The sequence below is a fragment of the Salvelinus fontinalis genome, chromosome 40, assembly GCF_029448725.1.
Source record: "Salvelinus fontinalis isolate EN_2023a chromosome 40, ASM2944872v1, whole genome shotgun sequence".
Classification (NCBI taxonomy): domain Eukaryota; kingdom Metazoa; phylum Chordata; class Actinopteri; order Salmoniformes; family Salmonidae; genus Salvelinus; species Salvelinus fontinalis.
This window is the reverse complement of record NC_074704.1, coordinates 3925345-3952393: the sequence shown is the minus strand read 5'-3', so window position 1 is coordinate 3952393 and position 27049 is coordinate 3925345. Positions and strand designations below refer to the sequence as shown.

At 43.8% G+C, this 27049-nt stretch overlaps 3 protein-coding genes across 3 annotated transcripts in view; all 3 read left to right on the top strand.

Moving 5' to 3' along the window:
* The first annotated feature begins 424 nt into the window (after nucleotides 1–424).
* Nucleotides 425–13622, top strand: LOC129839836 (zinc finger protein 135-like). Its single transcript, XM_055907505.1, has 2 exons — nucleotides 425–996; nucleotides 10412–13622. Exons 1-2 carry the CDS (start codon nucleotides 663–665, stop codon nucleotides 11503–11505), a joined length of 1428 nt encoding a protein of 475 aa, XP_055763480.1. The 5' UTR covers nucleotides 425–662; the 3' UTR covers nucleotides 11506–13622.
* A 4911-nt stretch (nucleotides 13623–18533) lies between these two features.
* Nucleotides 18534–22331, top strand: LOC129839199 (uncharacterized). The gene is made up of 2 exons (XM_055906506.1): nucleotides 18534–19827; nucleotides 21939–22331. The coding sequence occupies exons 1-2, from the start codon at nucleotides 19264–19266 to the stop codon at nucleotides 22329–22331; spliced, it is 957 nt and encodes a 318-aa protein (XP_055762481.1). The 5' UTR covers nucleotides 18534–19263.
* Nucleotides 22332–22414: 83 nt separating this feature from the next.
* Nucleotides 22415–27049, top strand: part of LOC129839831 (uncharacterized) — a 16272-nt gene continuing 11637 nt past the window's right edge. The window contains exons 1-2 of the mRNA XM_055907500.1: nucleotides 22415–22443; nucleotides 22635–23444. Coding sequence (XP_055763475.1) covers nucleotides 22847–23444 — 598 coding nt within the window. The 5' untranslated portion in view covers nucleotides 22415–22443; nucleotides 22635–22846. The remainder of the gene's footprint in view (nucleotides 22444–22634; nucleotides 23445–27049) is intronic.

Genomic DNA, 27049 nt, shown 5'->3' with positions numbered 1-27049 from the left:
ACCATTGGCGTGTGTTGCCAAGGAGCTCTATGTTCAGCTCGATCTCTTAGCGATTGTATTACATTAAAACAAAAAAATGTTTTCCATACAATATAGCAAAGTATATATTTTATTTTATTTTTTACAGAATTTTTTTCCCTCATCTTTATCAATGGTGTCAATAACTGTAGGTGTTTATTTTGATAATATCTGTTTATTATATCTGAACTAATCAAACAACACTTGTTGCTCTCTGTACGTGTTGATAAAATATTAATTGAGAATAAAAAAACGTTTCCCTAAACTGCTTTATAATATTATAATTCAATGAAGAAAAATAAAAGTGTCCCCTCCTCAACTGCGTTTCCTCCCTCCAGACAGCAGATGGCGATATGTGTCTTTCAGGCGATGTTTCTAGTGTGACGTATAATCTAGTGGACGGAACGGTTCTTCAACAACTGCAGCCTCCTCGGTAGCTCGTTAGCCAACAAAGTCGGAACATTCAAGTTCTTTAAGACAATTTTGTGGTTTAATTTGCAACTATGTTTTAAACACACTTCTGTGGAAAGAACTAGTTATCCCATTTCATTTCGTATTGACGTTGTTGCTGTTAGTCAGCTGACTGGTTAAGCTAGCACTAGCAGAGTCGCTAATGCTACCTAGCTAAGCTAACATCGCCGAACATGAGTTTACTAAGATACACTGAGAATTGCTTGACGGAGAAAGGAAAGCTCATGGAAGAGGAGACTGTTACCGTCAAGAAGGAAGTAGAAGGTGAGGCTGTTACAGTGAAAGAAGAAGAGGAAGAGGCTTTCAGCGTGAAAGAAGAGGATGTTACTGTGAAGGAAGAGGAAGATGCAGTTTTTGTAATGGAGGAGGGGGAGATGACTGTCACAGTGAAAGAAGAGGAAGACGTTATTGGAGTGAAGGAGGAAGAGGAGGGGGAGATTACTGTCACATTGGAGGAGGATGAAGAAGAACAGAAGACTGGAGAACTGATTAACACCAGAAAATACAGTGAGTACTATCTTATAAAACAGGGACATTGATCTGATTAACACCAGTAAATACATTTTAACAGGAGGACAAATTCTGCAGTTAGTGAAAATAATGTGTGGTTTTGAATGGAAATTCTACACTTGAATATGTTGTTCTGTACTGTAGGAATTGTTAGACGTCCTCCTGTGATTTTTTGTTGTTGTAACTTTTCCTGTTGAAAAGCGTTATATAAATATAGTAAATTACACACACTAAAGGGTAAACAAATAAAAATGTTTTGAACAAAATTAGTTTTAAGCAAAACTTAAAGGAGTTGGTCTGATGAGAAATTGTGATGTCATTCTTCATTTGCTTGAGGAACAAATAGAGGAACTTGTGTTATGTCACGACTTACCTGGGCCACCTGTTGAGATGTGTCACGGCTTACCTGGGCCACCTGTTGAGATGTGTCACGGCTTACCTGGACCACCTGTTGAGATGTGTCACGACTTACCTGGACCACCTGTTGAGATGTGTCACGACTTACCTGGACCACCTGTTGAGATGTGTCACGACTTACCTGGACCACCTGTTGAGATGTGTCATGACTTACCTGGACCACCTGTTGAGATGTGTTATGTCACGACTTACCTGGACCACCTGTTGAGATGTGTTATGTCATGACTTACCTGGGCCACCTGTTGAGATGTGTCACGGCTTACCTGGACCACCTGTTGAGATGTGCTATGTCACGACTTACCTGGACCACCTGTTGAGATGTGTTATGTCATGACTTACCTGGGCCACCTGTTGAGATGTGTCACGGCTTACCTGGACCACCTGTTGAGATGTGTCACGACTTACCTGGACCACCTGTTGAGATGTGTCGTGTCATGACTTACCTGGACCACCTGTTGAGATGTGTTATGTCATGACTTACCTGGACCACCTGTTGAGATGTGTCATGACTTACATGGACCACCTGTTGAGATGTGTCGTGTCATGACTTACGTGGAACACCTGTTGAGATGTGTCATGACTTACCTGGACCACCTGTTGAGATGTGCTATGCCATGACTTACCTGGACCACCTGTTGAGATGTGTCATGACTTACCTGGACCACTTGTTGAGATGTGCCATGACTTACCTGGAACACCTGTTGAGATGTGTTGGGTTAACTGTTGGAATCATGGGACTAGAATGTCTATTCTAATTATATAGTTAGAATATAATAGTGTTGTGTTGACATGACAACGAATGAAAACGCCAGGGAGGAGTTATTGTGACGGGGTAGGAACTAATGTGTTGATAGGTGTTTCCTAGGGGGACCCTATAATCTTTCGCTACATTGAATGTTTTCTCTTTGCTACTTCATGTAGCTAACATATTCTTGCTTTGCGTTTTACCTCTTTTAATTTAGAAGACACTGTTGCACAAACAACACGCTGATTTAGGTCTACAGCATCACTGGTATTATCAGACTGTATAGCTCATTACGCTTGCTCTTACTCAGTACATTTATTAGCTAGCTAGCGATTAGCATTAGCGGCTAACAAGATTGAGGAACAACATGCTAATAAAAGACAAACTAGCTGTTTGCAGACGTAAAAAACAGCATCACTGGTATTATCAGGCTGTATAGCTCATTACGCTTGCTCTTACTCGGTACATTTATTAGCTAGCTAGCGATTAGCATTAGCGGCTAACAAGATTGAGGAACAACATGCTAATAAAAGACAAACTAGCTGTTTGCAGACGTAAAAAACAGCATCACTGGTATTAACAGACTGTATAGCTCATTACGCTTGCTCTTACTCGGTACATTTATTAGCTAGCTAGCGATTAGCATTAGCGGCTAACAAGATTGAGGAACAACATGCTAATAAAAGACAAACTAGCTGTTTGCAGACGTAAAAAACAGCATCACTGGTATTATCAGACTGTATAGCTCATTACGCTTGCTCTTACTCGGTACATTTATTAGCTAGCTAGCGATTAGCATTAGCGGCTAACAAGATTGAGGAACAACATGCTAATAAAAGACAAACTAGCTGTTTGCAGACGTAAAAAACAGCATCACTGGTATTATCAGGCTGTATAGCTCATTACGCTTGCTCTTACTCGGTACATTTATTAGCTAGCTAGCGATTAGCATTAGCGGCTAACAAGATTGAGGAACAACATGCTAATAAAAGACAAACTAGCTGTTTGCAGACGTAAAAAACAGCATCACTGGTATTATCAGACTGTATAGCTCATTACGCTTGCTCTTACTCAGTACATTTATTAGCTAGCTAGCGATTAGCATTAGCGGCTAACAAGATTGAGGAACAACATGCTAATAAAAGACAAACTAGCTGTTTGCAGACGTAAAAAACAGCATCACTGGTATTAACAGACTGTATAGCTCATTACGCTTGCTCTTACTCGGTACATTTATTAGCTAGCTAGCGATTAGCATTAGCGGCTAACAAGATTGAGGAACAACATGCTAATAAAAGACAAACTAGCTGTTTGCAGACGTAAAAAACAGCATCACTGGTATTATCAGGCTGTATAGCTCATTACGCTTGCTCTTACTCGGTACATTTATTAGCTAGCTAGCGATTAGCATTAGCGGCTAACAAGATTGAGGAACAACATGCTAATAAAAGACAAACTAGCTGTTTGCAGACGTAAGAACAGCATCACTGGTATTATCAGACTGTATAGCTCATTACGCTTGTTCTTACTCAGTACATTTATTAGCTAGCTAGCGATTAGCATTAGCGGCTAACAAGATTGAGGAACAACATGCTAATAAAAGACAAACGAGCTGTTTGCAGTTGCAAGAAACACAAGCTAATCGTGTAATTTAAAGAACGCTAGTAGATTTATATTAAGAAGAAAAGTGACAACTGCATCGTTGTCATCAACATTGCTGCATTGACCATGCAGACTGAACGCAAGTGTCGTTGTTGACGAACACACAAATGCGCTCCTTGAGTGACAGGGGGACGTGGCTAGGTCTGTGTGGAAAGCGGCGTGGAGAGAGAGAGGTGACTCAAGTCGCGAAGTAAACTATATAAAATTGACGTTAAACACTGCGTATCACATTTAACAAACCAAACATTCAAATACCGGTATAGAAGGTAAAGTTAAAAACCCAAACCAGTACGTGCATCAATATTGGTATTTCGCAAAAAATGGTATACCGCCCAGCCCTACTTTAGATTTATCAATACACCCAGTCACTACAAAGACACAGGCGTCCTACCTAACTCAGTTGCAGTAGAGGAAGGAAACTGCTCAGGGATTTCACCATGAGGCCAATGGTGACTTTAAAACAGTTAGAGTTGAATGGCTGTGATCGGAGCTAGAGTATCTACGCTCAAGCTGGGCAATGTTTATGTCCACGTGTAGCCTTCATCTGTAGGGATGTTAGTACACTTTTAAAAATATATAAACGCAACATGTAAAGTGTTGGTCCCATGTTTTAAGGAGCTGAAATATCTAATAAATAATCTACGGACAATGAACACAATTACATTTTATCATTGGCAATTTGAGAGAGATACCATGACGAGGTTCTAAGGCCCGTTGTCGTGCCATTCATTCGCCGCCATCACCTTGTTTCAGCATGATAATGTCGCTAGGATCTGTACACAATTCCTGGAAGAGTGAAAATGTCCCAGTTCTTCCATGGCCTGCAGACATGTCACCCATTGAGCATGTTTGGGATGCTCTGGATCGACGTCTACGACAGCGCGTTCCAGTTCCCCACCAATATCCAGGAACTTCACAAAGCCATTGAAAGGAGTTGGACAGCATCCCACAGGCCACAATCAACAGCCTGATCAACTCTGTGAAGGAGATGTCACATTGCGTGAGGCAAATGGTCAGATACTGACTGGTTTTCTGATCCAACTGACGCATATCAGTTTTTCATGTGAAATCCATAGATTAGGGCCCAATTTATTTATTTAAATTGACTGATTTCCTCGACTGTAAGGAAAATCATTGAAATTGTAGCATGTTGTTTGTATACATTTTTTTTCTTCAACTTTATTTAACCAGGTAACCATGATGTCATAATGATAGTTTAACCAGGTGACCATGATGTCATAATGATAGTTTAACCAGGTGACCATGATGTCATAATGATAGTTTAACCAGATAGGCCATGATGTCATAATGATAGTTTAACCAGGAAGGTCAGTTGAGAACAAGTTCTCATTTACAACTGCGACCTGGTCAAGAATAAAGCAAAGCAGTTCGACACAAACAACAACACAGAAGTTACACATGAACAAACGTACAGTCAATAACACAATAGAGAAATCTATGTACAATAAATAGGCCCTGGAGGTGAAATAATAATTACAATTTAGAATTTATACTGTAGTTCAGTTCTGGGATTTGTCCCCCCAGGAAAGATCTAACAGCGGACATGATGAGAGATGAGACACAACTAGCCAGTTATGTATATGAAGAACTGATGACCGGGCATTCGACTGGCAGTTGTTGATATCGTTTCCATGGAAACGTGTATTTATTTACATGACGTGATGAAACGTTGAAACTAAGTTGCCAGCTACTTTTGTAGCAAGGTGTTGTAGAACTAGTGTCTTATGAAACACAGTCCAGACACAGTGTCTTGCTATTTTAGCATAACAGGGAAATATTAGCTACAGAGGATAGCCAGCTGTTAGCTATCACCAAGCTATGCTAGCTAGCTGCTGTCAGCTAACTGATTTGACAGGGAAATATCAGCTAGATAGGATAGCCAGCTGTTAGCTATCACCAAGCTATGCTAGCTAGCTGCTGTCAGCTAACTACTTTTACAGGGAAATATCAGCTAGATAGGATAGCCAGCTGTTAGCTATCACCAAGCTATGCTAGCTAGCTGCTGTCAGCTAACTACTTTTACAGAGAAATATTAGATAGAGAGGATAGCCAGCTGTTAGCTATCACCAAGCTATGCTAGCTAGCTGCTGTCAGCTAACTGATTTAACAGGGAAATATCAGCTAGAGAGGATAGCCAGCTGTTAGCTATCACCAAGCTATGCTAGCTAGCTGCTGTCAGCTAACTGATTTAACAGAGAAATATTAGATAGATAGGATAGCCAGCTGTTAGCTATCACCAAGCTATGCTAGCTAGCTGCTGTCAGCTAACTGATTTAACAGAAATATTAGCTAGAGAGGATAGCCAGCTGCAGCTATCACCAAGCTATGCTAGCTAGCTGCTGTCAGCTAACTGATTTAACAGGGAAATATCAGCTAGAGAGGATAGCCAGCTGCAGCTATCACCAAGCTATGCTAGCTAGCTGCTGTCAGCTCACTGATTTAACAGGGAAATATCAGCTAGAGAGGATAGCCAGCTGTTAGCTATCACCAAGCTATGCTAGCTAGCTGCTCTCAGCTAACTGATTTGACAGGGAAATATCAGCTAGATAGGATAGCCAGCTGTTAGCTATCACCAAGCTATGCTAGCTAGCTGCTGTCAGCTAACTACTTTTACAGGGAAATATCAGCTAGATAGGATAGCCAGCTGTTAGCTATCACCAAGCTATGCTAGCTAGCTGCTGTCAGCTAACTGATTTAACAGAGAAATATTAGATAGATAGGATAGCCAGCTGTTAGCTATCACCAAGCTATGCTAGCTAGCTGCTGTCAGCTAACTGATTTAACAGAAATATTAGCTAGAGAGGATAGCCAGCTGCAGCTATCACCAAGCTATGCTAGCTAGCTGCTGTCAGCTAACTGATTTAACAGGGAAATATCAGCTAGAGAGGATAGCCAGCTGCAGCTATCACCAAGCTATGCTAGCTAGCTGCTGTCAGCTCACTGATTTAACAGGGAAATATCAGCTAGAGAGGATAGCCAGCTGTTAGCTATCACCAAGCTATGCTAGCTAGCTGCTCTCAGCTAACTGATTTGACAGGGAAATATCAGCTAGATAGGATAGCCAGCTGTTAGCTATCACCAAGCTATGCTAGCTAGCTGCTGTCAGCTAACTACTTTTACAGGGAAATATCAGCTAGATAGGATAGCCAGCTGTTAGCTATCACCAAGCTATGCTAGCTAGCTGCTGTCAGCTAACTACTTTTACAGGGAAATATCAGCTAGATAGGATAGCCAGCTGTTAGCTATCACCAAGCTATGCTAGCTAGCTGCTGTCAGCTAACTACTTTTACAGGGAAATATCAGCTAGAGAGGATAGCCAGCTGCAGCTATCACCAAGCTATGCTAGCTAGCTGCTGTCAGCTAACTGATTTAACAGGGAAATATCAGCTAGAGAGGATAGCCAGCTGTTAGCTATCACCAAGCTATGCTAGCTAGCTGCTGTCAGCTAACTGATTTAACAGGGAAATATCAGCTAGAGAGGATAGCCAGCTGTTAGCTATCACCAAGCTATGCTAGCTAGCTGCTGTCAGCTAACTGATTTAACAGAGAAATATTAGATAGAGAGGATAGCCAGCTGTTAGCTATCACCAAGCTATGCTAGCTAGCTGCTGTCAGCTAACTACTTTTACAGGGAAATATCAGCTAGATAGGATAGCCAGCTGTTAGCTATCACCAAGCTATGCTAGCTGCTGTCAGCTAACTGATTTAACAGAAATATTAGCTAGATAGGATAGCCAGCTGTTAGCTATCACCAAGCTATGCTAGCTAGCTGCTGTCAGCTAACTGATTTAACAGAAATATCAGCTAGAGAGGATAGCCAGCTGCAGCTATCACCAAGCTATGCTAGCTAGCTGCTGTCAGCTAACTACTTTTACAGGGAAATATGAGCTAGAGAGGATAGCCAGCTGTTAGCTATCACCAAGCTATGCTAGCTAGCTGCTGTCAGCTAACTGATTTAACAGGGAAATATCAGCTAGAGAGGATAGCCAGCTGTTAGCTATCACCAAGCTATGCTAGCTAGCTGCTGTCAGCTAACTGATTTAACAGGGAAATATGAGCTAGAGAGGATAGCCAGCTGTTAGCTATCACCAAGCTATGCTAGCTAGCTGCTGTCAGCTAACTGATTTAACAGGGAAATATCAGCTAGAGAGGATAGCCAGCTGTTAGCTATCACCAAGCTATGCTAGCTAGCTGCTGTCAGCTAGCTGATTTAACAGGGAAATATCAGCTAGAGAGGATAGCCAGCTGTTAGCTATCACCAAGCTATGCTAGCTAGCTGATTTAACAGGGAAATATCAGCTAGAGAGGATAGCCAGCTGTTAGCTATCACCAAGTTATGCTAGCTAGCTGCTGTCAGCTTGGCTAAACACAAGGTCTAGCCTTTAGCCTACACATAGAACTGAATTAGAGATGGCGAGTCAGTGAGAAGGGGAGAAGTCCTCAACTTCAAAACTTTATTCTCTCCAGCAAAGTTAGCTTACCTCATTTCACTCACTACTGCCCTCGTCTGTTGTGATTTGAATGTCAAATACACCCAAGAAACATCAAATAACACCCCCAAGACAACCGTTGTTTGGCCTCAGTCACGGGCCGCTAGCCCGTCTTAACGAGCATTGATTAAAAACACAAGGCCCAATCAGGAAGTGCAGTCTCACTTTTATGTTCCATTCTAGTAGCAAACCAACAGGGAAATTCAATTAGAAATTTCTATTCAATAATAAATCACCAAAATAAGTTCTATACATGTTTTGTTTTACCTACAAAATGACTTTCAGAGGTCCGAGAGGCAGATGGCAAAGTTGATACAAATCCCCTCTGTTACAAACCAACTGCTAGACTAGAAGAACGGGGTAATAATGTCTAGATGCTTTTTCCAGTGGAGATTAGTTTATAAATTGCCCGGCTTGGCCTTGGGACAGTGGATGTATAGGGATAATTCAAATACAACTGTTAACTTCTTATGGCTGCAAACCCGGTAACGGGATCGATATGACAACAGCCAGTGAAAGTGCAGGGCGCCAAATTCAAACAACAGAAATCTCATAATTAAAACTCCTCAAACATACACGTGTCTTATATCATTTTAAAGGTAATCTTGTTGTTAATCCCACCAAAAGTGTCCGATTTCAAATAGGCTTTTCGGCGAAAAGCACCACAAACGATTGTTAGGTCACCACCAACTCAAAGAAAAATTCAGCCATTTTTCTTGCCAAAGAGAAAAGCCACAAAAAGCACAAATAGAGATAAAATGAATCACTAACCTTTGATGATCTTCATCAGATGACACTCATAGGACTTCATGTTACACAATAAATATATGTCTTGTTCGATTAAGTTCATGTTTTACATTGGCGCCATGTTCAGAAATGCCTCCAAAATATCCGGAGAAATTGCAGAGAGCCACGTCTAATAACAGAAATACTCATCATACACTTTGATGAAAGATACATGTTTTACACAGAATTAAAGATACACTTGTTCTTAATGCAACCGCTGTGTCAGATTTCAAAAAAGCTTTACGGCAAAAACACAATATTCAATCATCTGAAAACAGCGTTCAGCCACAAAAGCAAGCCATACAGTTACCCGCCCAAATTGTGCAGTCAACAAAACTCATAAAAAGCATTATACATCTTCACTTACCTTTGCTGATCTTCGTCGAAATGCACTCCCAGGACTCCCACTTCCACAAGAAATGTTCGTTTTTTTCGGTAATGTCCATAATTTATGTCCAAATAGTTTTTTGTTGTTGTTGCGTGTTTGGTATACAAATCCAACGTCAGGGAAGTGCGTTTACTAAAACCTGACGAAACGTCCAAAAGTTCCGTAAGAGTCCGTAGAAACATGTCAAACGATGTATTTGAATCAATATTTAGGATGTTTTTAACATAAATCTTGAATAACGTTCCAACCGGAGAATTACATTGACTTCAGATGAGCGATGGAACGGAGCTCCCTCTCATGTGAACGCGCATGGTCAGGTCATGGCAGTGGTGACTCATTCCTGTCTCCTTCGGCCCCCCTTTACATTAGAGTGATCAGACAAAGTTCTACAGACTGTTGACATCTAGTGGAAGCTGTAGGAAGTGAAAACTCATCCATATCTCGCTGTGATTTCAATGGGAGCTTGGTTGAAAATCTACCAGCCTCAGAGTTTCCACTTCCTGTTTGGATTTTTTCTCAGGTTTTTGCCTGCCATATGAGTTCTGTTATACTCACAGACATAATTCAAACAGTTTTAGAAACTTCAGTGGTTTCTATCCAATACTAATAATAATATGCATATATTAGCAACTATGACTGAGGAGCAGGCCGTTTACTCTGGGCATCTCTGTGCACCTTTCATCCAAGCTACTCAATACTGCCCCCGCAGCCATAAGAAGTTAACAGGCATTACCCAGGGATCATCATGAATAACTAACGGCTATTAACCAATCATTATCCACGATCCAAATGTACTGTTTTATAATGAGGGATCTAGTCTATATTAAACCTCATAGGAAGACAGTTTAATCATGAGGTTTCATTCAGGTCTCTGTTTAACCAAATACTCTTTGTTTTTGGCAGGAAAGAGACCAGCCTCTCACTCTGACAGCAGGAAGAGTCCTTCAGGGGAACCAGACCCAGAGCCTCCCAAACCTGCGAGACAACACCACTGCATCCAATGTAATATGAGTTTTAAGTGGTCATGGAAGCTGAAAGAGCATAAAAGGACACACGTAGGAGAAAAGCCCTTCCAATGCTCCCAGTGTGGAAAGAGTTTTACTTTGTTAGGGAGCCTGAAAAAACATAAGAGAATACACACAGGAGAAAAGCCTTATCACTGCTCCCAGTGTGGAAATAGTTTTATGTGGTTAGGGAGCCTGAACAAACACAAGCGAATACACTCTGGAGAGAAGCCTTATCCCTGTTCCCATTGTGGAAAGAATTTTAGGTTGTTAGATACTCTGAAGGAGCACGAGAGGACACACTCAGGGGAGAAACCTTACCATTGCTCTCAGTGTGGAATTAGTTTTACCCAGTTAGGGAACCTAAACAAACACAAGAAAATACACTCAGGAGAGAAACCGTACCCCTGTACCCATTGTGGAAAGAATTTTAGGTTGTTAGATAATCTGAAAGAGCATGAGAGGACACACACGGGGGAGAAGCCTTACCAATGCTCCCAGTGTGGAAAGGATTTTACCCAGTTAGGGAACCTAAAAAAGCATGAGATAATACACTCTAGAGATAAGCCGTACCACTGCTCCCATTGTGAAAAGAGATTTACCCAGTTAGGGAGCCTGAACAAACATAAGAAAATACACTCTGGAGAGAAACCATACCCCTGTTCCCATTGTGGAAAGCATTTTAGGTTGTTAGATAATCTGAAAGAGCACGAGAGGACACACACCGGGGAGAAACCATACCATTGCGCCCAATGTGGAAAGGATTTTACCAAGTTAGGGAACCTAAAAGAGCACGAGAGAATACACTCTGGAGAGACACCTTACCACTGCTCCCATTGTGGAAAGAGTTTTATCCAGTTAGGGAACCTGAACAAACATAAGAGAATACACTCTGCAGAGAAGCCTTACCCCTGTTCCCATTGTGGAAAGAGTTTTACCCAGTTAGGGAACTTAAACAAACATAAAATAATACACTCTGCAGAGAAGCCTTAACATTGTTCCAAGTTAGGGAACCTAAAAAAGGCATGAGAACATAAACACACAGTTTGGAAAGAGTTTTAGTTAGGGACCCTAATTGTGGAAAGACATTTTCCCAGACAGAAAACCTGAAATCACATGAGAGAATAGACAGGCTGTGTTCTGACTTATGTTTCTGAGTGTGTTTTTTTTGACACCACATTAAATCATTTTGTTTATATCAAATCCCCCCCCCCCCCAAAAAAAAATAGGCCTACTTTAGTTTTATCCTCTTGAGACCTGATTACAATAACAATAAAGTTACATTTTAAAATGTGTATTTTATTTTGATTATGGATTTGGATTGATTTGAAATATAAACACTTAGATGTTAATGATTTGGAAAGTTGTGAAATGTAATTATTAAATGGATGAATATAAATGGGTTCATAAGCAACCATTTTAAATTTTAAAACAGGTTCTCTGGCAGAAAATGCGTATCAGCTAATTACAATCAGGGATTTACTTGCAGGCTAAATTGAAGCGATTCTCATCAGATAACATGGCACACGTTAACCCTATCCCTAACCCTAAAAAAGGTCACCGAAGTTGACTATCGAGCCACAAATTCCCACCATTAACCATTTATAAATATGGAGATACAAGTTTAAAATGTTCATTTAAAAATAAACCCTATGCTTGGCACACTTCATAAATGTTCCCATCAGTATTATAAAAAAAAAAGTCCTTGTTACTTCATGAATGTTCTCAATAGTATTATTAAAACATTTCCTCGGTACTTCATGAATGTTCCCATCAGTATTATTAAAACATTTCCTTGCTACTTCATGAATGTTCCATCGGTATTATTAAAACATTTCCTTGCTACTTCATGAGTGTTCCCATCAGTATTATTAAAACATTTCCTTGCTACTTCATGAATGTTCCCATCGGTATTATTAAAACATTTCCTTGCTACTTCATGAATGTTCCCATCGGTATTATTAAAACATTTCCTTGCTACTTCATGAATGTTCCCATCAGTATTATTAAAACATTTACTAGCTACTTCATGAATGTTCCCATCAGTATTATTAAAACATTTCCTTGCTACTTCATGAATGTTCCCATCAGTATTATTAAAACATTTCCTTGCTACTTCATGAGTGTTCCCATCAGTATTATTAAAACATTTCCTTGCTACTTCATGAATGTTCCCATCTGTATTATTAAAACATTTCCTTGCTACTTCATGAATGTTCCCATCGGTATTATTAAAACATTTCCTTGCTACTTCATGAATGTTCCCATCAGTATTATTAAAACATTTACTAGCTACTTCATGAATGTTCCCATCAGTATTATTAAAACATTTCCTTGCTACGTCATGAATGTTCCCATCAGTATTATTAAAACATTTCCTTGCTACTTCATGAATGTTCCCATCGGTATTATTAAAACATTTCCTAGCTAATTCATGAATGTTCCCATCGGTATTATTAAAACATTTCCTAGCTAATTCATGAATGTTCCCATCGGTATTATTAAAACATTTCCTAGCTAATTCATGAATGTTCCCATCGGTATTATTAAAACATTTCCTAGCTAATTCATGAATGTTCCCATCGGTATTATTAAAACATTTCCTAGCTAATTCATGAATGTTCCCATCGGTATTATTAAAACATTTCCTAGCTAATTCATGAATGTTCCCATCAGTATTATTAAAACAATTACTAGCTACTTCATGAATGTTCCCATCAGTGTTATTAAAACATTTCCTCGGTACTTCATGAATGTTCCCATCAGTGTTATTCCGCCAAGTCGGAAAAAACACAGATGTTGAATGTAAAAATAATTTGATTAATGCAACATTTTGTATCTGAATAAAGATTTAGTGAATATTTTTGAACTATGTTAGCCACTAGTGGACATTCATTATCTACATCTATGTACTTATAGAAATGTGTTATTCTGAATGTAGGGCTGGATGGTAGATAACACAACGTATCAGTCAGAACACAAGGAGAGGTCTGAGTGGGTGAGTGGATGTCAGGACAGGTCTGAGTGGGTGAATGGATGTCAGGACAGGTCTGAGTGGGTGAATGGATGTCAGGACAGGTCTGAGTGGGTGAATGGATGTCAGGACAGGTCTGAGTGGGTGAATGGATGTCAGGACAGGTCTGAGTGGATGTCAGGACAGGTCTGAGTGGATGTCAGGACAGGTCTGAGTGGGTGAATGGATGTCAGGACAGGTCTGAGTGGATGTCAGGACAGGTCTGAGTGGGTGAATGGATGTCAGGACAGGTCTGAGTGGGTGAATGGATGGCTGGACAGGTCTGAGTGGGTGAGTGGATGGCTGGACAGGTCTGAGTTGGTGAATGGATGTCAGGACAGGTCTGAGTGGGTGTCAGGACAGGTCTGAGTGGGTGAATGGATGTCAGGACAGGTCTGAGTGGGTGAATGGATGTCAGGACAGGTCTGAGTGGGTGAATGGATGTCAGAACAGGTCTGAGTGGGTGAATGGATGTCAGGACAGGTCTGAGTGGGTGAATGGATGTCAGGACAGGTCTGAGTGGGTGAGTGGATGTCAGGACAGGTCTGAGTGGGTGAATGGATGTCAGGACAGGTCTGAGTGGGTGAGTGGATGTCAGGACAGGTCTAAGTGGGTGAATGGATGTCAGGACAGGTCTGAGTGGGTGAATGGATGTCAGGACAGGTCTGAGTTTGTGAATGGATGTCAGGACAGGTCTGAGTGGGTGAGTGGATGTCAGGACAGGTCTGAGTGGGTGAATGGATGTCGGGACAGGTCTGAGTGGGTGAATGGATGTCAGGACAGGTCTGAGTGGATGTCAGGACAGGTCTGAGTGGGTGAGTGGATGTCAGGACAGGTCTGAGTGGGTGAGTGGATATCAGGACAGGTCTGAGTGGATGTCAGGACAGGTCTGAGTGGGTGAATGGATGTCAGGACAGGTCTGAGTGGGTGAATGGATGTCAGGACAGGTCTGAGTGGGTGAATGGATGTCAGGACAGGTCTGAGTGGGTGAGTGGATGTCAGGACAGGTCTGAGTGGGTGAGTGGATGTCAGGACAGGTCTGAGTGGGTGAATAGATGGCTGGACAGGTCTGAGTGGGTGAATGGATGTCAGGACAGGTCTGAGTGGGTGAGTGGATGTCAGGACAGGTCTGAGTGGGTGAGTGGATGTCAGGACAGGTCTGAGTGGGTGAATGGATGTCAGGACAGGTCTGAGTGGGTGAATGGATGTCAGGACAGGTCTGAGTGGGTGAATGGATGTCAGGACAGGTCTGAGTGGATGTCTGGACAGGTCTGAGTGGGTGAGTGGATGTCAGGACAGGTCTGAGTGGGCGAGTGCATGTCAGGACAGGTCTGAGTGGGTGAGTGGATATCAGGACAGGTCTGAGTGGATGGCTGGACAGGTCTGAGTGGGTGAGTGGATATCAGGACAGGTCTGAGTGGGTGTCAGGACAGGTCTGAGTGGGTGAATGGATGTCAGGACAGGTCTGAGTGGGTGAGTGGATATCAGGACAGGTCTGAGTGGGTGAATGGATGTCAGGACAGGTCTGAGTGGGTGAGTGGATGTCAGGACAGGTCTGAGTGGGTGAATGGAGAAGGATATGGAGGAGCAGGCTGGTGTTCTGGATATGGAGAAGGAGCAGGCTGGTGTTCCTGATATGGAGAAGGAGCAGGCTGGTGTTCTGGATATGGAGAAGGAGCAGGCTGGTGTTCCTGATATGGAGAAGGAGCAGGCTGGTGTTCCTGATATGGAGAAGGAGCAGGCTGGTGTTCCTGATATGGAGCAGGCTGGTGTTCCTGATATGGAGCAGGCTGGTGTTCCTGATATGGAGCAGGCTGGTGTTCCTGATATGGAGCAGGCTGGTGTTCCTGATATGGAGAAGGAGCAGGCTGGTGTTCCTGATATGGAGAAGGAGCAGGCTGGTGTTCCTGATATGGAGAAGGAGCAGGCTGGTGTTCCTGATATGGAGAAGGAGCAGGCTGGTGTTCCTGATATGGAGAAGGAGCAGGCTGGTGTTCCTGATATGGAGAAGGAGCAGGCTGGTGTTCCTGATATGGAGAAGGAGCAGGCTGGTGTACTGGATATGGAGAAGGAGCAGGCTGGTGTTCCTGATCAATCAATCAATTTTATTTTATATAGCCCTTCGTACATCAGATAATATCTCGAAGTGCTGTACAGAAACCCAGCCTAAAACCCCAAACAGCTAGAATGCAGGTGTAGAAGCACGGTGGCTAGGAAAAACTCCCTAGAAAGGCCAAAACCTACGAAGAAACCTAGAGAGGAACCAGGCTATGAGGGGTGGCCAGTCCTCTTCTGGCTGTGCCGGGTGGAGATTATAACAGAACTATGCCAAGATGTTCAAAAATGTTCATAAGTGACAAGCATGGTCAAATAATAATCATGAATAATTTTCAGTTGGCTTTTCATAGCTGATCATTAAGAGTTGAAAACAGCAGGTCTGGGACAGGTAGGGGTTCCATAACCGCAGGCAGAAGAGTTGAAACTGGAATAGCAGCAAGGCCAGGCGGACTGGGGGCAGCAAGGAGTCACCACGGGCGGCAGTCCCGACGCATGGTCCTAGGGCCCAGGTCCTCCGAGAGAAAGAAAGAGAGAAGGAAAAAATTAGAGAGAGCCAAGATTTTCAAAATGTTCATAAATGACAAGCATGGTCAAATAATAATCAGGAATAAATCTCAGTTGGCTTTTCATAGCCGATCATTAAGAGTTGAAAACAGCAGGTCTGGGACAGGTAGGGGTTCCATAACCGCAGGCAGAAGAGTTGAAACTGGAATAGCAGCAAGGCCAGGCGGACTGGGGGCAGCAAGGAGTCACCACGGCCGGTAGTCCCGACGTATGGTCCTAGGGCTCAGGTCCTCCGAGAGAAAGAGAGAAGGAGAAAATTAGAGAGAGCCAAGATTTTCAAAATGTTCATAAATGACAAGCATGGTCAAATAATAATCAGGAATAAATCTCAGTTGGCTTTTCATAGCCGATCATTAAGAGTTGAAAACAGCAGGTCTGGGACAGGTAGGGGTTTCGTAACCGCAGGCAGAAACAGTTGAAACTGGAATAGCAGCAAGGCCGGGCGGACTGGGGACAGCAAGGTGTCAGCATGCCCGGTAGTCCTGACGTATGGTCCTAGGGCTCAGGTTCTCAGAGAGAAAGAGAGAACGAGAGAATTAGAGAGAGCATACTTAAATTCACACAGGACACTGGATAAGACAGGAGAAGTACTCCAGGTATAACCAACTGACCCTAGCCCCCCGACACATAAACTACTGCAGCATAAATACTGGAGGCTGAGACAGGAGCGGTCAGGAGACACTGTGATATGGAGAAGGAGCAGGCTGGTGTTCCTGATATGGAGAAGGAGCGGGCTGGTGTTCCTGATATGGAGAAGGAGCAGGCTGGTGTTCCTGATATGGAGAAGGAGCAGGCTGGTGTTCCTGATATGGAGAAGGAGCAGGCTGGTGTTCCTGATATGGAGAAGGAGCAGGCTGGTGTTCCTGATATGGAGAAGGAGCAGGCTGGTGTTCCTGATATGGAGAAGGAGCAGGCTGGTGTTCCTGATATGGAGAAGGAGCAGCCTGGTGTTCCCGGATATGGAGATGGAGCAGGCTGGTGTTCCTGATATGGAGAAGGAGCAGGCTGGTGTTCCTGATATGGAGAAGGAGCAGCCTGGTGTTCCCGGATATGGAGATGGAGCAGGCTGGTGTTCTGATATGGAGAAGGAGCGGGTCATTTAACAGCGAATTCAAAAGAAGCACAAAATCCCTAAAGGGAATCGGAGTGGAATTGTTTAATTATTATTACCGATTTCTTTGTAGATTCCCGTTTCAACGGATGTGTTACCTTGTCCCGGTCATGCTGTTTTCGACTCTCTCTCTCTCAACCTATGAATGCTCAGCTATGAAATGCCAACGGACATTTGCTCCTGAGGCGTTGATCTGTTACACCCTCGTTGGTTATTATTTTGATGTAAAATACATTTGATTGATTGTTCTCTGTGCAGGATGCTGTGTGTGTTCACTAGCTGTCTGAGTGATTGATTTTTCTCTGTGCAGGATGCTGTGTGTGTTCACTAGCTGTCTGAGTGATTGATTTTTCTCTGTGCAGGATGCTGTGTGTGTTCACTAGCTGTCTGAGTGATTGATTTTTCTCTGTGCAGGATGCTGTGTGTGTTCACTAGCTGTCTGAGTGATTGATTGTTCTCTGTGCAGGATGCTGTGTGTGTTCACTAACTGTCTGAGTGATTGATTGTTCTCTGTGCAGGATGCTGTGTATTCACTAACTGTCTGAGTGATTGATTGTTCTCTGTGCAGGATGCTGTGTGTTCACTAGCTGTCTGAGTGGATGGGACATTTGTATAGTATCTGTAACATATATTTTGGTGTGTATTTAATCTGCATCTTTAACTTCTTAAAAGTGCCAGTCAGCAGTAGAAACAAAAGAGTGTGTCCTTGCTCCTCTTTCGGTAAAAAGCTGAGCGATGGAGAAATGTAACCACTCTCAAATTCATAGACAGAGCTACAGAGGCAAGGACTGACCATCCATGATATATCAACACTGTAATCCTGTTTCTATGGTCTGTTTCCACTACCATGTAGCCAGTTCGCTTTGGATGAAGGCGTCTGCTGAATGGCATATATTATTAAAAGTCTACTTTGACTCTGACAACTAGCTGTCCAGTGTAGTTATCGTTCATTTCCACTAGATGGCAGCCAAAGCTAGTTGAGCGACACAAGTCTAGCGACAGGGACACGGGATTAGTGCGCGTTGAAAGTAGTTTTATCTTCAAAGCCAAGTTTATCTGGTTACGCTTGAACCTGTTGTTACAGTGGACAAGCTAACTAATACTATTTTTATCTATTTTTTACATAAGGCGCAGGTATTAAGGTCTATGTCTTGAAAAAAATGACAGCAGGCTAGATTTACTAAATGAACTGGTTTTATTCAAACTCAACCCCCCATGTTAAATGCCTTTGATTCTGTGTATGCGCGCTTTATAGAAGAGACGACACGCCGTACACCTCCTTATCCGATAAACTGCCAAGCCTGTATGCTCTGCAAACAAAATCATAAGAAAAAGTTAGTCTGATCCCGGAACTAAATCCCAATGTATTTATAATGAGCACGTCCCATTATTCTGGTTAGAATGACGTGTCATCAATCATGACGCTGTCTGCGATTCGAACTCCGGTCGTCGAATCAAAAAAGGTTGACTGTGTTACCATAACGACAAAACAGCACCGGTGACAATGTTATTGCGGGTGTAGTGAAATACTTGTGAAAAACAATATTTCTGTATTAAAATATGTAACCCCTTTGAAACCAGAGAACACATGTTTCTATGTGAATTTAGTTGTTTCGCCCCCCAAAAAGGGGACATTTCAGCTTTGTCTTTCCTAAATTGCGTTTAGCCCACTCCAGTCAGCAGATGGCGGATGTGCGTCTGTGACGTGTAATCTAGGGGACGAGGTGTTTCTTCGCCATCAACAACAGCCAGTCAGACACATCTCGGGACTCTGTTAGCCAACAAAGCCGAAACATTATAGCTCTTGAGACGCTTTCAGTGTATGCTTTTTCACTGTGTTTTAAAACACATTTCTGTCGTATAGATAGTTACCGCTCATTTAATTTCATATGTACGTTACTAATCAGCAAGATAAATAGCCTAGCACTAGGCTAGTCGCACATGTTAACTAGCTATTTTATTTATTTTACCAGGTAGTTAGCTAACCTAGCTAACATCCCCGACCATGAGTTCACAAAACTACCTGCATCCTGTTAAAGAAGAAGAGGTCTGCTGGACGGAGAAAGAAGGTCTGTGGCTGAACCATGTCGTGAAAGAAGAGGTGGAAGAGGAGGCTGTGACAGTAAAGCAAGAAGTAGAAGGTGTTACCGTGAAAGAAGAAGAGAAAGACGTTACAGTGAAAGAAGAGGAAGACGCGTTCAGTGTGAAAGAGGAGGAGGAAGAGGAGGATGTTACAGTAAAAGAAGAAGAGAAAGACGTTTCAGTGACAGAAGAGGAAGAGGCTTTCAGAGTGACAGAGGAGGATGTTACTGAGGAGGAAGAGAAAGTCGATGCCCAATCGAGAGCATCCTGTCGGGCTCTATCACCGCCTGGTACGACAACTGCTCCGCCCGCAACCGCAAGGCTCTCCAGAAGGTGGTGCGATCTGCCCAACGCATCACCAGGGGCAAACGGCATGCCCTCCAGGACACCTACACCACCCGATGTCACAGGAAGGGAAAACATATCACCAAGGGCAACAACCACCCGAGCCACTGCCTGTTCACCCCGCTATCATCCAGAAGGCGAGGTCAGTACAGCTGTATCAAAGCAGGGACCGAGAGACTGAAAAACAGCTTCTATCTCAAGGCCATCAGACTGTTAAATAGCCATCACTAACATAGAGAGGCTGCTGCCTACATACACAGACATGGAATCACTGGCCACTTTAAAAATGAAACACTAGTCACTTTAATAATTTTGGCATTTCTCATCTCATATGTATAAACTGTATCTCAGTCTATGGTGCTCTGACATCGCTCACCCATATAGTTATATATCTGTAATATCTCAGTCTAATGGTGCTCTGACATCGCTCATCCATATAGTTATATATCTGTAATATCTCAGTCTGCTGCTCTGACATCGCTCATCCATATAGTTATATATCTGTAATATCTCAGTCTATGCTGTTCTGACATCGCTCATCCATATAGTTATATATCTGTAATATCTCACTCTATGGTGCTCTGACATCACTCATCCATATAGTTATATATCTGTAATATCTCAGTCTGCTGCTCTGACATCACTCATCCATATAGTTATATATCTGTAATATCTCAGTCTATGCTGTTCTGACATCGCTCATCCATATAGTTATATATCTGTAATATCTCAGTCTATGCTGCTCTGACATCGCTCATCCATATAGTTATATATCTGTAATATCTCAGTCTGCTGCTCTGACATCACTCATCCATATAGTTATATATCTGTAATATCTCAGTCTGCTGCTCTGACATCACTCATCCATATAGTTATATATCTGTAATATCTCAGTCTATGGTGCTCTGACATCACTCATCCATATAGTTATATATCTGTAATATCTCATTCTGCTGTTCTGACATCACTCATCCATATAGTTATATATCTGTAATATCTCAGTCTGCTGCTCTGACATCACTCATCCATATAGTTATATATCTGTAATATCTCAGTCTGCTGTTCTGACATCACTCATCCATATAGTTATATATCTGTAATATCTCAGTCTGCTGCTCTGACATCACTCATCCATATAGTTATATATCTGTAATATCTCAGTCTAATGGTGCTCTGACATCGCTCATCCATATAGTTATATATCTGTAATATCTCACTCTATGGTGCTCTGACATCACTCATCCATATAGTTATATATCTGTAATATCTCAGTCTGCTGCTCTGACATCGCTCATCCATATAGTTATATATCTGTAATATCTCAGTCTAATGGTGCTCTGACATCACTCATCCATATAGTTATATATCTGTAATATCTCACTCTATGGTGCTCTGACATCACTCATCCATATAGTTATATATCTGTAATATCTCAGTCTGCTGCTCTGACATCACTCATCCATATAGTTATATATCTGTAATATCTCAGTCTATGCTGCTCTGACATCACTCATCCATATAGTTATATATCTGTAATATCTCAGTCTGCTGCTCTGACATCACTCATCCATATAGTTATATATCTGTAATATCTCAGTCTATGGTGCTCTGACATCACTCATCCATATAGTTATATATCTGTAATATCTCAGTCTATGCTGCTCTGACATCACTCATCCATATAGTTATATATCTGTAATATCTCAGTCTATGCTGCTCTGACATCGCTCATCCATATAGTTATATATCTGTAATATCTCAGTCTATGCTGCTCTGACATCGCTCATCCATATAGTTATATATCTGTAATATCTCAGTCTGCTGCTCTGACATCACTCATCCATATAGTTATATATCTGTAATATCTCAGTCTATGCTGCTCTGACATCACTCATCCATATAGTTATATATCTGTAATATCTCAGTCTGCTGCTCTGACATCACTCATCCATATAGTTATATATCTGTAATATCTCAGTCTGCTGCTCTGACATCACTCATCCATATAGTTATATATCTGTAATATCTCAGTCTGCTGCTCTGACATCACTCATCCATATAGTTATATATCTGTAATATCTCACTCTCTTGGTGCTCTGACATCACTCATCCATATAGTTATATATCTGTAATATCTCAGTCTATGCTGTTCTGACATCACTCATCCATATAGTTATATATCTGTAATATCTCAGTCTATGCTGCTCTGCCAAACACGTGTATGTGACAAATAACATTTGATTTGATTTGTAGGATGCAGTTTTTGGAGTGGAGGAGGGAGCGATAACTGGCACATTGGTGGAAGAGGAGGAAGAGGAGGAGGAGGAGGAGGAAGAGGAGGAGGGAGCGATAACTGGTACATTGGTGGAAGAGGAGGAAGAGGAGGAGGGAGCGATAACTGGCACATTGGTAGAAGAGGAGGAAGAGGAGGAGGGAGCGATAACTGGCACATTGGTAGAAGAGGAGGAAGAGGAGGAAGAGGAGGAGGGAGCGATAACTGGCACATTGGTGGAGGAGGAGGAAGAGGAGGAGGAGGAGGAGGAGGAGGAGGGAGTGATAACTGGTACGTTGGTGGAGGAGGAGGAGGAGGAGGAGGAGGAGGGAGTGATAACTGGTACATTGGTGGAAGAGGAGGAAGAGGAGTAGGAGGGAGTGATAACTGGTACATTGGTGGAGGAGGAGGAGGGAGAGGAGGAGGAGGAGGGAGTGATAACTGATACATTGGAGGAGGAGGAGACAGGAGACCTGATTAACACCAGTAAGTAGTGTTTTAGTGGGAGGAGGAGGAGTGGAAGGCGGGGTTAAAGAGCTTCTAGAGTGAGAAGGTGTGGTCTCAGGTGTTGTTTCTAAGCAACAACTAATCAGCCTGGATCTTTCTACTTGTTGTGATCGCTGATTGTGTTTTTTTGTAATGTTCTGTTCTTTTGACCTTTTTGTTTTCCATACTAGAGAAAACCCCGGGGCGCTTCGAGGGTCGTTCCTGTCCGCTTTGCCCCAAGGTTGTGATCGGCTTCAGTCAGCACCTGAGGTACACGCACAACGTGAGGAACACGGAGGAGAGGGTCCTCCTTTGTAATTGGCGGTCGGGCCGTGTCAATATCAGGCAGCAGCCGTGTCCGGTGACGGGATGCTCCACCCGGCTCAGCAGGCTGGATCGACACATGGAGTTACACACGGAGCTCGACAGATCGCAGAGGAGACAGGCTATACAGGAACTGAGGAGACGGCTGACCATGGAGCGGCTGGCCGCGTTGAGGGCCTCCGACCCTGTCGTCCCGCTGACCACCCGTTTTGATATTGTGGAGGAGGATACGAAGCAGGAAGACCACTCTGTAGATTTACCACTTCCTCCTTTGAAAGAGGAAGAGGAGAAGAAGGACGTGAGCTGCCAAGATTATTCCTGCCACTGCCGAGCGTCGATCCTGAGGCTGCGGAAAGCTTTGCAAGAGCGCGACGAGGCCCTGACCAAGAGAAGTGCGACCAACCAATCCGTTAGAGAGGACAACCTGAAGCTGATCTCTGAATTGAATAGAGCGAGGAAGAGGTACCAGCTACTGAAAAGGCAGAGTGTCAGGGCCAGATCAGCAAAGGCCAGGTCAGCAAAGAGGTCCAGGTTTCAGGCCGATCCGTCTCCTCCTACGTCAGACACAGAACAAGAGGAGCTGCAGCAGGACCGAGCCGTGGGCTCAGGGGCCCAGACAGAGGACGCCACGGCGCCCGGATCTAGCAGCCAAAGTCCCTTCCCGGGCTCTGCTCTGAGTAAGTACTGTCTTTTTAAATAGTGTTTGTATTTGGAAAAAGCCTAAAAGGGCGAGTGTTTTTCTTTGTGTTGACGTTGTATAAAGTGTTTGTGTCCAGCTAATCACAGTTCCAGTGCCTTCAGAAAGTATTCAGACCCCTTGACTGATTCCACATTTTTTTACATTACAGCCTGAATTCAAAAAGGATGAAATTGATTTCTCTCCCCCTGTCTACAGACCCCATTATGACAAAATCAAAACATGTTTGTAGAAATGTTTGCAAATTTATTGAAAATTTAAAATACAGAAATATCTAATTTACATAAGTATTCACACCCCTTGAGTAAATACATTGTAGAAGCACCTTTGGCAGCAATTACAGCTGTGAGTCTTTCTGGGTAAATCTCTAAGAGCTTTTCACACCTAGATTGTGCAACATTTGCCCATTATTCTTTTAAAAAATTCTTGAAGTTTTGTCAAATTGTTTGTTGATCGTTGCTAGACAACCATTTCCAGGTCTTTCCGTAGATTTAAGTCAAAACTGTAAACTTGGCCGCTCCGGAACATTCACTGTCTTCTTGTTAAGTAACTCCAGTGTAGATTTGGCCTTGTGTTTTAGGTTATTGTCCTGCTGAAAGGTGAATTCATCTCCCAGTGTCTGGTGGAAAGCAGACTGAACCAGGTTTTCCTCTAGGATTGTGCCTGTGTTTTAGGTTATTGTCCTGCTGAAAGGTGAATTCATCTCCCAGTGTCTGGTGGAAAGCAGACTGAACCAGGTTTTCCTCTAGGATTGTGCCTGTGTTTTAGGTTATTGTCCTGCTGAAAGGTGAATTCATCTCCCAGTGTCTGGTGGAAAGCAGACTGAACCAGGTTTTCCTCTAGGATTTTGCCTGTCCTTCATCTCCCAGTGTCTGGTGGAAAGCAGACTGAACCAGGTTTTCCTCTAGGATTTTGCCTGTGTTTTAGGTTATTGTCCTGCTGAAAGGTGAATTCATTTCAGCAGGGATTTTGCCTGTGCTCAGTTCCGTTCTGTTTATTTTTTTTATCCTGAAAAACTCTCCAGTCCTCAACAATGACAAGCATACCCATAACATGACGCAGACACCACTATGCTTGATAATATGGAGAGTGGTACTCACATTTTTTTTTACCCATCTACCAATAGGTGCTCTTCTTTACGAGGCATTGGAAAACCTCCCTGGTCTTTGTGGTTGAATCTGTGTTTGAAATTCACTGCTCGACTGAGGTGAGGTAGTCATTCAAAAATAATTTTAAACACTATTATTGCACACAGTGATTCCATGCTACTTATCTTATACCTGGTAAAATAAAGGTTAAATAAACTTGTTAAGTGCATTTTTACCCCTACATAAGGATTTGAAAATTTATCGACTAAACACATTTCAGCATTTCATTTTTTATTTAAATTTATTTTATTATTTTTGTTGAAAAACTTAATTCCACTTTGACATTATGGGGTATTGTGACAAAAAATAAATAATCTCAAGTTTAATTCATGTTAAATTCAAGTTGTGACACGACAATAAGTGGAAAAAGTCAAGTGGTGTGAATATTTTCTGAAGGTCCTGTAACTTTAGAGTCACTTCTGTAGGGCCTGTCCTCCGCTGTGTCTGACCTGCTTCACTCTGCCCCAGACCCCACCCGTCCTCCGCTGTGTCTGGCCTGCTTCACTATGCCACAGACCCCACCCGTCCTCCGCTGTGTCTGGCCTGCTTCACTCTGCCCCAGACTCCGCCCGTCCTCCGCTGTGTCTGGCCTGCTTCACTCTGCCCCAGACCCCACCCGTCCTCCGCTGTGTCTGACCTGCTTCACTCTGCCCCAGACCCCACCCGTCCTCCGCTGTGTCTGGCCTGCTTCACTCTGCCCCAGACCCCACCCGTCCTCCGCTGTGTCTGGCCTGCTTCACTCTGCCCCAGACCCCACCCGTCCTCCGCTGTGTCTGGCCTGCTTCACTCTGCCACAGACCCCACCCGTCCTCCGCTGTGTCTGGCCTGCTTCACTCTGCCCCAGACCCCGCCCGTCCTCCGCTGTGTCTGGCCTGCTTCACTCTGCCCCAGACCCCACCCGTCCTCCGCTGTGTCTGGCCTGCTTCACTCTGCCCCAGACCCCACCCGTCCTCCGCTGTGTCTGGCCTGCTTCACTATGCCACAGACCCCACCCGTCCTCCGCTGTGTCTGGCCTGCTTCACTCTGCCCCAGACCCCGCCCGTCCTCCGCTGTGTCTGGCCTGCTTCACTCTGCCCCAGACCCCACCCGTCCTCCGCTGTGTCTGGCCTGCTTCACTCTGCCCCAGACCCCACCCGTCCTCCGCTGTGTCTGGCCTGCTTCACTCTGCCCCAGACCCCACCCGTCCTCCGCTGTGTCTGACCTCCTTCACTCTGCCCCATACCCCACCCATCCTCCGCTGTGTCTGGCCTGCTTCACTCTGCCCCAGACCCCACCTGTCCTCTGAGTCTGGCCTGCTTCACTCTGCCCCAGACCCCACCTGTCCTCCGCTGTGTCTGGCCTGCTTCACTCTGCCCCAGACCCCACCTGTCCTCCGCTGTGTCTGGCCTGCTTCACTCTGCCCCAGACCCCACCCGTCCTCCGCTGTGTCTGACCTGCTTCACTCTGCCCCAGACCCCACCTGTCCTCCGCTGTGTCTGGCCTGCTTCACTCTGCCCCAGACCCCACCCGTCCTCCGCTGTGTCTGGCCTGCTTCACTCTGCCCCAGACCCCACCCGTCCTCCGCTGTGTCTGGCCTGCTTCACTCTGCCCCAGACCCCACCCGTCCTCTGTGTCTGGCCTGCTTCACTCTGTCCCAGACCCTACCTGTCCTCCGCTGTGTCTGACCTGCTTCACTCTGCCCCAGACCCCACCTGTCCTCCGCTGTGTCTGACCTGCTTCACTCTGCCCCAGACCCCACCTGTCCTCCGCTGTGTCTGACCTGCTTCACTCTGCCCCAGACCCCACCCGTCCTCCGCTGTGTCTGGCATGCTTCACTCTGCCCCAGACCCCACCTGTCCTCCGCTGTGTCTGACCTGCTTCACTCTGCCCCAGACCCCACCCGTCCTCCGCTGTGTCTGGCCTGCTTCACTCTGCCCCAGACCCCGCCCGTCCTCCGCTGTGTCTGTTTGTGTATTTGTGTTTGAAATGGATTAGAAAAACAGCCGGTCTGATTTCTGTTGCCTTGTGTCCAATTTTTTAAATCTTTGATTAGGTGTGTTTACAGAGGGGTTCAGGAAGACCTGTGAAGGTCCCCAGTCTAAAATACGATGTTTCTTTGATCAGGTGTGTTTATAGAGGGGTTCAGGAAGACCTGTGAAGGTCCCCAGTCTTAAATATGATGTTTCTTTGATTAGGTGTGTTTATAGAGGAGTTCAGGAAGACCTGTGAAGGTCCCCAGTCTAAAATACGATGTTTCTTTGATCAGGTGTGTTTACAGAGGGGTTCAGGAAGACCTGTGAAGGTCCCCAGTCTAAAATACGATGTTTCTTTGATTAGGTGTTTTTATAGAGGGGTCCAGGAAGACCTGTGAAGGTCCCCAATCTTAAATATGATGTTTCTTTGATTAGGTGTGTTTATAGAGGAGTTCAGGAAGACCTGTGAAGGTCTTTGATCAGGT

What these genes read in the sequence shown, in the direction of transcription:
- LOC129839836 (XM_055907505.1), top strand. Translation starts at nt 663, where the DNA reads ATGAGTTTACTAAGATACACTGAGAATTGCTTGACGGAGAAAGGAAAG. An exon ending in GATTAACACCAGAAAATACA is followed by an intron (nt 997 to 10,411) that starts GTGAGTACTATC and finishes TGTTTTTGGCAG; the next exon opens with GAAAGAGACCAGCCTCTCAC.
- LOC129839199 (XM_055906506.1), top strand. Translation starts at nt 19,264, where the DNA reads ATGAGTTCACAAAACTACCTGCATCCTGTTAAAGAAGAAGAGGTCTGC. An exon ending in GCTATCATCCAGAAGGCGAG is followed by an intron (nt 19,828 to 21,938) that starts GTCAGTACAGCT and finishes TTTGATTTGTAG; the next exon opens with GATGCAGTTTTTGGAGTGGA.